This window comes from Elaeis guineensis, chromosome 5 (genome assembly GCF_000442705.2).
Source record: "Elaeis guineensis isolate ETL-2024a chromosome 5, EG11, whole genome shotgun sequence".
NCBI classification, from domain to species: domain Eukaryota; kingdom Viridiplantae; phylum Streptophyta; class Magnoliopsida; order Arecales; family Arecaceae; genus Elaeis; species Elaeis guineensis.
This window is the reverse complement of record NC_025997.2, coordinates 116836534-116850799: the sequence shown is the minus strand read 5'-3', so window position 1 is coordinate 116850799 and position 14266 is coordinate 116836534. Positions and strand designations below refer to the sequence as shown.

General features: G+C 41.4%; 1 protein-coding gene across 1 annotated transcript; it reads left to right on the top strand.

Annotated features, from left to right (window-relative positions):
* The first annotated feature begins 9588 nt into the window (after positions 1-9588).
* LOC105033347 (WAT1-related protein At5g07050-like) lies at positions 9589-11769 on the top strand. Its single transcript, XM_019846620.3, has 7 exons — positions 9589-9866; positions 9960-10022; positions 10131-10247; positions 10347-10596; positions 10728-10886; positions 10976-11127; positions 11270-11769. The coding sequence occupies exons 1-7, from the start codon at positions 9673-9675 to the stop codon at positions 11454-11456; spliced, it is 1122 nt and encodes a 373-aa protein (XP_019702179.1). The 5' UTR covers positions 9589-9672; the 3' UTR covers positions 11457-11769.
* The last annotated feature ends 2497 nt before the right edge of the window (positions 11770-14266 follow it).

The window sequence follows — 14266 nt, the reverse complement described above, 5'->3', positions numbered from 1 at the left end:
CTAACTCATAAAAATCAAATCCTTGCTCTAATATGTTAGATGATCATGATGGGTCGAGTTCAGATCAGGTCTAAATAAACACCAAATTGGGTGGAGACCTATTGGTCTCTTCCTAATGGAGCCGGATCATAACATTTGGGCAGTAATCCTTTTCCCCCTTTTTTTCCCAATTAGTAAGATATAGGCAGTGAATTTGAAGTCAAATGTATTTATCAAATCTACGGAACAAAGACCCTGAGTTTACTATACACCTGATAAGCTGAGTGCTTTACAGAAAGAAAATGCTATCTTTTAAAACAAGAAATAAAGCTATCTAGACTGCACCTAAACCACTGCAATGCCTTCATAGCTTACCATAGGTCAGTGTTGTATCAAAGAGTCTCATAAAGGTTTTTTCTTTTTTAAAATAAGAATGAAAGGAAATAAATAGATTGCAATCAAAGAGTTCCTCAAGTTACTTTGGCTTAAAACATAACAATATGGCTATTGAAATTGAGGTTCTTAAACAACCAAACAATCCCAATGAGGTTATTAAGTGAGCTTTTCAATGATAAAATAAGTAATGCTACGCGACCATCATTTCATGTAATTAAAAAGTTCTAACACGTGGCAGGTGGGGATTAGTTTAACTCAACAAAATTTGTGCAATAAATAGATAATAGTCAAATGCTAAATTGTCAAACTAGACTTTGTTGGTCCAATTTTTTTCCTTTATTTCTGGGGGTAAAGGCCAAACAAATTCTCGTGTGCAGGAAATGGGTGCCTCAATATGATTTTTTTTTTTTTTCAACAAGCAAAGGACTATTAATGCCCCCTAATGATGGTCTAACCAGTTCGTTTTTCATTTATTTAAGGCTACTTGTACCATTCCGCAAGCGCGGGTGCTCACTACAAGTGATGCTCTTAGCTCCTAAAACAACTTATGCTTTTAACGCACAAAAATCATAGGAGGCGGGCATTAAAGAAAAAAAATTATGGAGTGGCCTTCATAATTTATTATTTTTTAATATTAATTTTAAAAAATAAATATAAAAATTTAAAATATTTTTTTACTAATAGAATCATCAGTTCTGTGATTAAAAAAAATATCTTATGCTCTTTCTTTCTCATTTTAAGTGTATACTTTTATTGATACATACTAGAGGTGGCAAAATATGATCCGATTTACCCATCCGATCCATGTTCGACCGCAATAAACAGGTTTAGATTTGAACTAAATAGATTCAGATCATAAATAGATTGATCCGTTTAATCCGTTTATTAAATAGATCGGATTTGGATTTAAATTTTTTAACTTATCCAATCTGTTTAACCCGTTTATGATTCTTATATAATTTCTATGCGGACCTGCTGCGTGGAGCATACTCTTTTTTTCCAAATCTGAGTGCCCACGCGTAGCTAATTGGATCGCGCTTAGATAACACGCCATGCTATCCTTTGATTTTATTAACAATCCAAATCCCAAACTTCCATCCCAATTCCTTGTTCTCATCACGCAGCTTCGTTAGGGTTTTTTTTTTCTCTTCCCCTCAGCCTCACTTGGGAGAAGCTAGATCTGGATGCCGCCGACAAGGATCTCGCTGACTTCAAGTTCTGACTAGACGATCCCATCGCAATGCTCCCTGTCGATGAGCTCTTTTTAGATGGAAAGCTTGTACCACTTTAGCTGGCAGTGGCGCGGACCGTAGCGGAGCTGCTGGCTGTGGTTGAGCAGGGATCCACTCACCGGAGGTGGCCGCAGTGCCGCAGAGGGTTGCGGATATTCTTGGAGTGGATGCCTTCATCGCGGAGTCTCCCAAGGCACCGCAGTGCTCTAGCCGATGGTGGGAGCTGCTCGGCCTTAAGAGGCAACAGAGCTCCAAGCCAGAAACCTCAAAGGCGGTGTTCGCCCCTTCCAAGAGCCCTAACACTAGATCTCTCTGGCATTTCCTATTGGAGCACGATCTCGGCTCCTCCCACGGACCTTGGGTGCAGCGGAACCAGCAACGAATAGATCTGGAGTCATCTGGATACGATCCAAGGCCCTTGACGAAATCAGCCTGGTTACTGTCTTCTTCATTAGCCTTTCGTTCCAGATGAAGAACACCTCTGAAACTACCTCTAAAAAATCCAAGATCTGGTACCCAACCAGATCAGACCTGGATCGAGGTCCTCCAATTTGTAGATCTCGAATCGGGATGTTCTAGATGGGGAAGAAGATAGATGGAGATAGACCTCGCAGATCTGTCCTGCTGCAGCCTTTCTTGTAGATCTGTTGATGGAGATCTCACCCACGCCTCAAACGACCTCAGATCAACTCTAGATCTGAGAGAGACTTATACCAATCTCTTCTTAAGAGATTTCAGATCCTGGACCTGGTGTTTGGGTACCTGCAAGAGGGGGAGAGCAGATCTGGTAGGCGGCTGCAAGGGGGAAGGGGCTAGCGCCTCCCTTCCTTTGTTTCCTTTTATGGACTGGCGGCAAGAAACCCTAGGATTTCTTGCTCCTGGGGCATGGAAGATGGCTGGAGAGAGAGGGAGAAGAGAGAGAGAGACTTGGGAGAAAGAGTTATCTATTTTCTTGGCTTAATCAAACCTATACAAGTACATGTATATATAAACACCGGATCAAGTGACCCAAACCCAAAACTCCCTTGACCAACTCTATGGGAGATTAGGTTAATCCAAGCCCATGTACACCCATGACTCGACCTAATCTCACCTATCCTAAGCCCAGACCTGGCCCATAAAGAGTTGGTCCCTTGAGGCCCACATAACCTAGACCTCAAGAACCCGAAAGGCCCACAGCCTTTCAACCTAGGGCCCAACTAGCCCTAGAGCCTCCATGAAGCCCTCATGAATGATGGACCTTGGCCTTAGCCTTGATCCCCTGGGCCTTGGGCACACCACCTGGATCATAACAATCTCCACCTTGGTGTCCCAAAGCCTCAACCAGCTCCACTCTGTCCTTGCGACTGTAGACCCATTTGCAGCCAATGGGCCTCTTCCCCTGTGGCAACTGCATCAATCGCCACGTCTGGTTCTGGTGGAGAGACTGCATCTCCTCAGACATCGTTTGGATCCATCGTTCATATGGGTCTCCATTCGCTGTCACCAGGGCATATGACAGCATCTCCTCGAAGCCATATCGGTCCGGTTGCCTGATGGTCCTCTTGGGCTTGTGTAGGGCAACACCGATATCAGTCCTCGATCCAGCTCGCTCCTGCTGGACCTCTCCGCCTAGATCATCCATCCGAGTCCTTTCCACCTATGGAGACACCTTAGATAGGTTCTCCACCTGAATGTCATGTCTTCCCGTAGTACATGCAAGAGGCAAAATAAAAGAGGTAAGCTGTCCAGCAGCGCCCTGCTGGACCTCCTCCTGCTCCTGTTGTTCCTCCATGCCTGCTCGTCTCCGTAGGACTGACTCCTCATCAAAAGTCACATCCCGACTAATGATGACCTTCTTTTCTAAGGGATCCCACAGCCTGTATCTCTTGACTCCTCGTAGATAGCCTAGAAACACCACCTTGCGTGATCTGGCGTCTATCTTGCTCCACTTACCAGCTTCAATGTGCACATAGGCCGTGCACCCAAATACCCATAGATGGCCCAGCCCAACTATCCTCCCAGACCACACCTCCTCTGGAAGCCTGCCATCCAACCTGGTGTGAGGTGACCGATTGACCAAGTAACCCGCTACGTCAACTGTGTCAACCCAGAACTCCTTTGGAAGCCCTGCCTGCAGCTTCATGCATCGTGCCTTTTTCAAAAGTGTTCTGTTCATCCTCTCGGCCACCCCATTCTGCTGTGGAGTCCTCCTAACTGAGAAGTATCTCCTGATCCCACACTCCTCACAGTAGTCCTAGAACTCTTTGCTGATGTACTCCCCGCCATTGTCTGACCTCAGACACTTCACGCTCCTCTCCTGCTCCTTCTCCACCTCCGCTCTCCAGATTTTGAACTTGGTGAAGATCTCTGACTTCTCTCTCATGAAGTAAATCTAGAGTTTTCTTAAGAAATCATCAATCAGGGTCATGAAGTATCTGGCCCCATTCCTAGCTAAAACTGGGGCTGGTCCCCACACATCCGTGTGTACTAACTCCAGAGGGGCTGCACTGCGGGCTGTACTGATGGTGAACTGAATTCTCCTCTGCTTTCCCATCTGGCAAGGCTCACAGATTTTTCCTGTAGCACCATCCTCCAGATTAGAGATGAGTCCTCTCCTGCTCAACTCCCTCAGCCCTCTGTCACCCATGTGGTCTAGGCGGTAGTGCCACATCCTGTAAGTCCCCTCCTGGCTCTGTGCTGCAGCTGCTGCATCAGACTCTCCGGTCACCACAGATCCCTCCATGCGATAGAGGTTATTGTCCAACCTCCTACCTCTCATCACTACCATAGCTCCATTGGAGATGTTCAGTACTCCGCTTCTAGCCCTACTGCTGAAGCTGTATCCACTGCACTCTAAGTAGCCAAGTAACACCAGATTCTTCTCCAGCTCCGGGATGTGCTTTACATTTGTCAATGTCCTCACAATCCCATCAAACATCATCACCCTGACTGTCCCTATCCCAGCCACCTTGCAAGGATGATTGTCGCCTAGAGTCACTGATCCCTCATTTGTCTTGGTGTATGTCGCAAACCAAGACCTGTGTGGTGTGCAGTGATGTGAGCACGCAGAGTCTAGTATCCACTCCTCTGTGTACTGCTTGTGACCATCTGATACCACAAGTAGATCATCCTCCACCTGCTGCCCAGCAACTGTACTCACTGATTCTGAGCCACTTCTTTCTCCCTTCTTGCTCTTCCATAGTGGACATTCTCGCTTGAAGTGCCCGAACTCGTTGCACTTGAAGCATTTCACCTCTCTTTCCCTTCCTGGACTTGGACCGCCCCCTGGACTTGCTTCTGCCTCTGCCTCTACCTATCCTCTCCCCTACTGCCAAACCCTCCTGGGGAGCCCGATCTCTGGTCAACTTTTTCCTCTGCTCATTCGATCTCAGTACCGAGACCATGTCCTCATACTCCAGAGTCTCCTTGCCGTAGAGCAGTGTAGTCACCAAAGAATCATATGATTCGGGCAGCGAACATAGAAGCAATAGAGACTTATCCTCCTCATCCAGCTTCACCCCGATATTCACCAACTCCGTGCACAACTGGTCGAACCTCTGAATGTGGCCAATCACATTAGATCCCTCCTGCATCTGAAGACTGTACAACCTCTTCTTCAGCATCAACTTGTTGCACATATTCTTCCCCATGTACATGGTGTGCAACTTCGACCAAAGGCCCTTCGGGGTCTTTTCTTCTAGCACCGAATATAACGTCGTATCCGTCAAACATCCTCTGATCACCGAGCATGCTTTCTTCTCCAACGATGCCCACTGTCTATCTGTCATTCCCTCAGGCTTCTCATCCAAAGCCTGATCCAGATCTGCTTGCACCAGAAGATCCTCCACTCGAATTTTCCACATGAAAAAATTTTTCTTGCCATCAAACTTCTCGAAATCGACCTTCATATTACTGCCCATGACTGGATCCAAGCCAAACAAGCAATATAAATTCAAGAAGTATAGAATATACCTTGATGGTACCTTGCTGAAAATTTTCAGCACTTGGGATCTTCAACTTCTCGCACTTGGAACCGCTTCCTCACCACCGTGGCTCTGATACCAACTGTTGGAGCATGATCTCGGTTCCTCCCACGGACCTTGGGTGCAGCAAAACCAGCAACGAATAGATCTGGAGTCGTCTGGACACGATCCAAGGCCCTTGACGAAATCAGCCTGGTTGCTATCTTCTTCGTCAGCCTTTCGTTCCAGATGAAGAACACCTCTGAAACTATTTCTAAAAAATTTAAGATCTGGTACCCAACTAGATCAAACCTGGATCGAGGTTTTTCAATTCATAGATCTTGAATCAAGATATTCTAGATGGAGAAGAAGATAGATGGAGACAGACCTCGCAGATCTGTCCTACTGCAGCCTTTCTTGTAGATCTGTTGATGGAGATCTCACCCATGCCTCAAACGACCTCAGATCAACTCCAGATCTGAGAGAAACTTGTACCAACATCTTTTCAAGAGATTTTAGGTCCTGGATCTGGTGTTTGAATGCCTGCAAGAGGGAGAGAGCAGATCTGGTAGGCGGCTGCAAGGGGGAAGGGGCTAGCGCCTCTCTTCCTTTGTTTTCTTTTATGGACTGGCAGCAAAAAACCCTAGGATTTCTTGCTCCTGGGGCATGGAAGATGGCTGGAGAGAGAGGGAGAAGAGAGAGAGAGACTTGAGAGAAAGAGTTATCTATTTTCTTGGTTTAATCAAATCTATACAAGTACATGTATATATAAACACCGGATCAAGTGACCCAAACCCAAAACTCCCTTGACCAACTCTATGGGAGATTAGGTTAACCCAAGCCCATATACACCCATGACTCGACCTAATCTCACCTATCCTGGGCCCAGACCTGGCTCATAAAGAGTTGGTCCCTTGAGGCCCACATAATCTAGACCTCAAGAACCCGCAAGGCCCACAGCCTTTCAACCTAGGATCCAACTAGCCCTAGAGCCTCCATGAAGCCCTCATGAATGATGGACCTTGGCCTTAGCCTTGGTCCCCTGGGCCTTGGGCACACCATATGGATCATAACATTTCCTTCACTGTAACTCTAATTCCAAATCCTCCTCCACCTACTCATCTCTGATCCTTCCTCTCCTCCATGACTCCTCCAACGTCGAGTCAGTTTTCATCTCTTCCCGCTTATCTCTTTGCTCCTCCTCCTCTGGCCCCGACCATGTGGACGGAAGTGGTGGAGAGCATGATGGAGAGTGGCGGACGGAGGTGGCAGAGAACATGAAAGAGCCACACAGATCGGAGATGGGGAGGTGAATCAGGTAATCAGGTGAGCAATTTTTTTTTTAATTTGAAAAACAGGTCATTAAATGGGTTGAATTTTTTTTTTTGTTTTAGTGGATTATAAACAGGTTAAATGGTCAGATAACCTGTTTATTAAATGAGTCAAGTTTAGGTTTCAATATCTAACCTATTTAATAAACAGATCGGATTCAGATTTGGACATTTTTGACCCGACCCGTAGTGATCTAATTCGTTTATGACCCAATCCGATTACCATCCCTAATACATACTACATGATTATATAGTACATACTAAATAAATAAATCATTAAATAAATCAATATATACCTCTAAATACGCAGTTTTTAGAATATGGAGTTTACTAATACACATTATGCGGTCAGATGATATACTTAGTAAATTAGTTATTTAGTAAGTTAATACATATCTTTAAGCAAATTGATACATAGTTTTTTAAACATTATATTCATCAGTATATACTATATAACTTGAGATATATACTCATCAACTTTCTGATATACACTACAAGCTTCTTTGATATACATCGATAGTGATCCAATATATATCTTTACGTAAAAAATATGTTCTGAAAATTATATATTAATTTATCTGGAGGTATATATTAGATCATTTTTAGCTTGTAGTATGTATCAGAAAATCGATCAGTATGCATCACCATATATATCATATAGTATATATATATTGATAAATATAATTTTTCAAAATTATATATCATTTTACTTAGAAGTGTGTATTAGATTGTTAACTAACTAATTTACTAAATGTGGATCACACGGTCATATACTATGTATCGGTGCACTCCATATTCTAAAAATTATGTATCGATTTATTTAAAGATGTATATTAAATCACTATTATGTATGTATTAAAAAGCTTATGCATGTATGAGGTAGTAAATAGATATGTATTACTATACTATATAATGTATATTGGTGAAAATAATATTCTAAAAAATATATCAATTTATTTGGAGATGTATGTTTGGTTGCTAGATGACTAATTTGAAGTATGTATTATCTAGCCATATACTATATATTGATGAACTCTATATTCTAGAAACTATGTACCAATTTATTTTCAAGTATGTATTAACTTGCATGATGATTAATTTGGTATATATCACTTAGCCATATAATATGTTTTGATAAAAATTAATTATAAAAATAAAGAAAAAAGATAATATCATGATTTTTTAATTTTAATAATGATACTAACGGCTCCGTGGTAGGAGGCTTTAACTTTTAAGTTTCTTTTTTAAGATTAATATTAGAAAAAATATGGCAAACTATGGGATCTGTCCTATAATTCTTTTTTTAGCATCCGTCCCATATAATTTTCGTTCTGCTTTTAATTAGTTTTAATTTTCATATTTTTAGTTAGCACATAAAAGAGAAATTTCAAAGGGAAACAAATGCAAGGATTTTATCAACGACAAAGATCATCATGGGGCTTAATAGAAAGCCCCAGAATTGTGGAGAATTTTTTTTTACAATAAATTGGACAGTCTCCCAGATTCTAGCTAGTCGGACAATTCTGGTTCCTCTTATTCTTTTTCTTGTTTCTCTTAATTACCTTAATGAAGCAAATAGGTTTTATCACTATTGTTAAATATAACTATTATTGAATCAATGTTTAGGCCTTCTGAGGGATGCTGACCTAAAGCTTGAATAATTCTATCCATGAATAAAAATTGATAAAAAATATGTTAGTTTTGAGATATATACTTATAATTGTTCTTGTTTATCCCAACAAGCATCTCAAGATGGAGTGATGGTGGGTGTCTAGCTGATTAGACGAGGGAAGCATCCAAGTTGTTGTTAGAAGTCCTTGTCATCTTTATAAAGGTGTTAGATGTGCATGTGTGATTAGATTATCAACTATCAAGCAAGCAATAAAGCTTCAATTTAAGTTAGGCTATCTCAAACACAAAGGCTAGATGACCTAGACCAATATATAACTTGTTAGGTGGGACTCAAGGTGTAATTGCATACGTAATTTCAATTCAAATTTAGTTTTAGTTGGAAGCTTAGACTATGCAACTTTTGGTGTCCAACCCAAACTTCAATAACAAGGCTTTTTGAGTTGCAAGAAATTGAGCTTGACCTGCATCAAGAAAACAAGGTTATGGGACATAAACTCAACTCAAAATTGGCTCAAAATACTCATTAAAATCCTGTTAAAATCAATTGATCCAACCAACTCAACCCAAATTACATGATCAGCAAAATTCCAAAAGTTAGGTCAGGCACATTCAGATAGCTATGTTGCACTCGAGACATTTTGCTTATAGACCAACACAATCTGTTACAATTTGTACCCTTGGCAAGGAACATTATGTCCTCATCCTCACATGCTGACACGTGTGATTTCAAAATTCATAGACACCGTCGCGGAAACATGAAATCCAATAAGAGAGGAGCCCTTATCCACAACGCACCATCAAGAAACCTCAGCCGTCGATTCCAAACATCCAACGTCTCAGAGTAGGGGTCACACGCTCGAACCGCCGCGTCCCAGATAGCGCCACGCGTGCGAGACAGTGCAAGGGGAACCCGGAGTCGACACGCACCGTCCCCCCCGGCACCGCACTATCCTCCCAAAGGGCCCCACTGCCCTTACCTCCACGGAGCGTCAGACCACTATCCCTTGCGGCGGGCCCACCCTGGCTTCCAATGGGGAAATTGCTATAACACTATAAATAGGAGCTTGAGGTGGCCCTTCCGAGCTTAGGTGAACAGAGAGAAGCTTCTTGAGTTTAATTCTTGGGTTCTTCGTTCTTGTTGAAGTAATCAAGGGCATCATGGGATGCTGCAGTGATTTCCTTCAGAGGGCCAAGCCCTATGTTGCCATGATCTCACTCCAGTTTGGCTATGCGGGCATGAACATCATCTCTAAGGTCTCCCTCAACCATGGCATGAGCCATTACGTCCTTGTCGTGTACCGCCATGCCTTTGCTACCCTCTCCATTGCTCCATTTGCACTCTACTTCGAGCGGTATCGATCAAAGATCTTCACAATGAACAACTTTTTTCATGTGTCATAATTTTATGGCTTCATATGTTTCATGAATTCCTGTTATCATGATAGGAATGTTTGGCCCAGGATCACGTTCTCAATCTTCGTGCAGATATTTGTGTTGGGCCTGCTGGGGTTAGTTTACGTTGTTATACATAAATTGCTCTATGTATCTTATCATGAAAAATTACCGTCACAGTTTTAATAAGAAATGTTAGATGACAACTATTTTTGATAATCCAGGCCCGTTATAGATCAAAACTTCTACTATGCGGGGTTGAAATTTACCTCCCCAACCTTCTCCTGTGCCATGAGCAACATTCTACCAGCTATGACCTTTGTGATGGCAGTTATATGCAGGTAGATTTGAGAGGAGTGATATTAGTTATACATCTTTATATTTGTGTTATTTTGAGTTATTAGTTGATTGCTATAATTCATGCGGTGAAACTGAAATAGGATGGAGAAGGTGGACCTTAAGAAGATTAGATGCCAGGCCAAGGTGGTGGGGACTTTGGTGACTGTGGCCGGAGCCATGTTGATGACTCTCTACAAAGGACCTATTATGGAGATGGTGTGGACCAAGCATGTCCAACCTCACAGATCCAGTGTACCAGAAACCACAGATTCAAGCGACAAGGATTGGCTTAAGGGCTCTATCTTCCTTGTTATAGCCACCTTAGCTTGGGCCGCACTCTTTGTCCTCCAGGTAAATGAGAATAAAAGAAGTGTTGAAGCTTTTCTATACTTATTTAGTTATCCAAGCAAATAAGCTTATCCATGCTGCTTGCTTAATTTGTAGCAAACAAAGTGATTGCTTTGGTGGCTCTCCTCTTGCAGGCAGTAACACTTAAACAATATTCGGCTCAGCTCTCTCTCACAACATTGATCTGCTTTATGGGAACCCTGCAAGCCATTGCTGTGACACTTGTAATGGAGCACAAGCCTTCTGTTTGGAAAATAGGCTGGGATATGAACCTCCTTGCTGCTGCATATGCTGTTAGTCTCTCTCTCTCTCTCTCGATGCTAATAACTTTGGTGTAACTCTCTCTAGATGCTAATAACTTTGGAAGAATACTCCACTGCAGGGGATTGTCACATCTAGCATTGCATACTATGTCCAGGGACTGGTGATGCAGAGCAGAGGGCCAGTCTTTGCCTCGGCCTTCAGTCCTCTGATGATGATCATAGTTGCCATCATGGACTCTTTCATCCTTGCAGAAAAGATCTACCTGGGAGGGTAAGCTTTTCAGTTCATACCTGTAGTTCTATAACAAAGAAGAAAAAGTTCATTTTTGTTCTTTTTTTTTTTTTTTAATGTTTTTTGTAACTTTAAAGCAACAATGCTAAAGTATTTCCTATATATGTTATTGTGGATGCAGAGTTCTTGGTGCGGTTTTGATTGTTGTAGGCCTGTATTCAGTTCTCTGGGGGAAGTACAAAGAGAACAAGGACATCAAGGAGAGTAAAGTCATGGCTCTCCCCTTAGCTATAACATGCAGCGAAGGAAATGGGCATAACATGGATTTAGAAAATGAGGATAGAAGGGAAAGAAAGCCAATGGCATGAGTTTCTCCACCTCCCATGACCAATCATATATAGCAGTTTGATTCCCAATTCCAGAAATTCCCATGAAGGTGGAAGAACCAAACGCCTAATTTATAATATCTAGTACAGACTGATGAAGAGCGCAAGAGACACGAGGAAGAGAGCTAACTGAGTGGCTATAAGATCCAAGAGAAATGTATCTTCTTTTCTTCTTCCTCTTCCTCCTCTTGTCTTATTCTGGTGATGTAGTGGGCTTCATGCAAGCAAACTTAAGATTGATATAATATAATCAAGAGAATTTTATAACCTCTCTCTTGGACACAAATTACCTTCCTTTTCTTCTTCTTCTTCTTCATCTTCCTCTTCATGTCAAGATCGTCGGAATAGTTAACCAAGTCCCTCTGAACTATATATGTATTAGTACATGCAAAGGCAGCACTCTGATAATGATGAGCTTGTTTGGTGAACCTATCAGCACGTTCATTTTCTTTGTGATCGGTGTAACATGCTAATACCATCCAGAGTTTCAGGCTATTTTTTTTTATTATTGTCGCACCCCCGATTCGAGATTATGAGTCGAAGATCATGACAACCACCGCATACTCATAGAAAGCTTTTCTTATAAATATGCAAGGTATCTTATCATGACATCATACATATAAAGTTAAATAAATTTCAATCTTAATGATCAAATCTTAGTTCAAATAACAAATCAAAACTCAGTGTCAAAAAGAAAGATAATTGTCTGACAAAGTCAACACTTAAAATGAAAATCTTGCATCAATTCTGAGAAAAAAAATTCTAAATCAAATAAGCTAACTCCATCTTTAATCGCTCTCCCAACCGAATTCCATATCATGCTAATTTTCTGGATCTGTAAAGAAAATATAAACTCATCATGAGCTAAATAGCCCAGTAAGCAGTGTATACCTTTAACTGAATAAATCAGACAATAATACTGTACATATCAGTTTACTGATAATAATAAAAATTACTATGTAAATTCATGAATTCATAATTTAATTCATCACACTATCAATCATATATAAAATTTCAATTCATCTTAATTTCAAATTATGCTTATCATCTTAAATTCATCAAATTTCTTAAGTTTCTCTTATCAACCATGAACTATGACCACATTTTTTCTATGACAGAGACATAATGCCGCGTATCTTCTTGCGGTGAGCTGTGAATCATCTGGCAGTAAAGTCTTTCGGAATCGCTGGTCTCTCTGACGGTTTGTCGCTGGTCTCTCTGACGATATGTTGCTGGTCTCGCTGGCGACATAAACCCTTAGGACAAATCAATTGCCAACGTATATGTCTCCATTGATGGGATCCTTTACATAGCCAGGTTGTCAATTCATATCATCTTCCAATTCATATATTATTTCAAAAATAATATAAATAAGTGATATTCGAGTCAATCAATCATATCATTCTTTATGATTATACATCATCATAATAATTTTCAACAAATATCTTCAATCCTAAATAATTTTTAACAATTATTTTCAATCACAATTAATTTCAACAAATATTTTCAATCACAAACATGCTATGAATTTATATAATTCAAATTTATAATTTATCAGATAAATTCAATAAAAGTAAAACACTACTTACCTCAAAAGAAAATTCCAACTAAGAATCTTAGAAATCTTGAAAATCCTTCTCTGGACTTGGTACGTCAAATATCATATTTTTGATCAAAATTTTATCAAATAAAAATAATAAAAATTTTTAAAATCCAATATCCTCACACGGATCGACTAGATGACAGCGTCTAAGATTTTTTGGATTGATCCATGGAAACTCTTCTTGTATTATTATTATTATTATTATTTTATTTTATTTTTTATTTTTTTTAAATCCATAAATCTTAAAAAAATTTAAGAGAGAGAGCAGAGAGAGAAAGTCTCTCTCTCTCTTTCTCTCTCTCTTTTTTTTCTTTTCTTTTTCTCTTTTTTCTTCTTTTTTCTTTCCTTTTTCTTTTCTTTTCTTTTTTTTCCTCTTTTTCTTCTTTTTTTTTCTTTTCTCGGGCTCTTTCCTGGCCGAAATAGGGGACCGGCAGGTCCCCTCCCTTTGACCGATCGTTCGGGTTGCGACCGACACGATGAAGGCCGATGGCAAGGGGGGCAACCTCATGAGTTCGGTGAGGCCAAGGCCGGCGGTCGGCAGTGATCGCCGGCGTCGGAAAATCAAAGAGAAGAAGAGGCCAACAGGGGTCCTTTCTCCGACAAAAATCCAGCGACACCCGTCACCGGCAATTGTGCACAGAGGCACGAGAAGAAGGAGAGAAAAGAGAGGAAGAGGAGGAAGGCTTACCTCAGCCTCTGAGGATCCCGCCGGTGAGAAATCATGGCGAGCATGAATCAAGGGCCGCGGCTTCAATTGGAGAAATCAGGGAGGAAGAGAGAGAGGAAGACCGGTGAGGGGTTCTTAGGAAGGGGGAGGTCTCTTTATAGAGAGCCCTAGGTCCTCTAGTGGTCCTAGGACTCCTGATTCAGGTGGCTCTGGCGAGAAATCGTGGCGAGCACGAATCAAGGGCCGCGGCTTCAATTGGAGAAATCAGGGAGGAAGAGAGGGAGGAAGACCGGTGGGGGGTTCTTAGGAAGGGGGAGGTCTCTTTATAGAGATTCCTAGGACCTCTAGTGGTCCTAGGACTCCTGATTCAGGTGGCTCATCGGAGAAGAAGACTCCTATAGGGAGTCTTCTTCCCGATTCTCTGTTTTTTTTTTTTTTTGGGCTTGGGCTTGGGTCTTCTCAATTAGGCTTGGGCTTGGGTCATCACATTCTTCACCCTTAAAAAAAATTTCGTCCTCGAAA

Coding starts and splice junctions, on each gene's coding strand:
- LOC105033347 (XM_019846620.3), top strand. CDS start 9,673: ATGGGATGCTGCAGTGATTTCCTTCAGAGGGCCAAGCCCTATGTTGCC. Junction 10,023..10,130: donor TTTGTGTTGGGCCTGCTGGG/GTTAGTTTACGT, acceptor TTGATAATCCAG/GCCCGTTATAGATCAAAACT. Junction 10,248..10,346: donor GTGATGGCAGTTATATGCAG/GTAGATTTGAGA, acceptor AAACTGAAATAG/GATGGAGAAGGTGGACCTTA.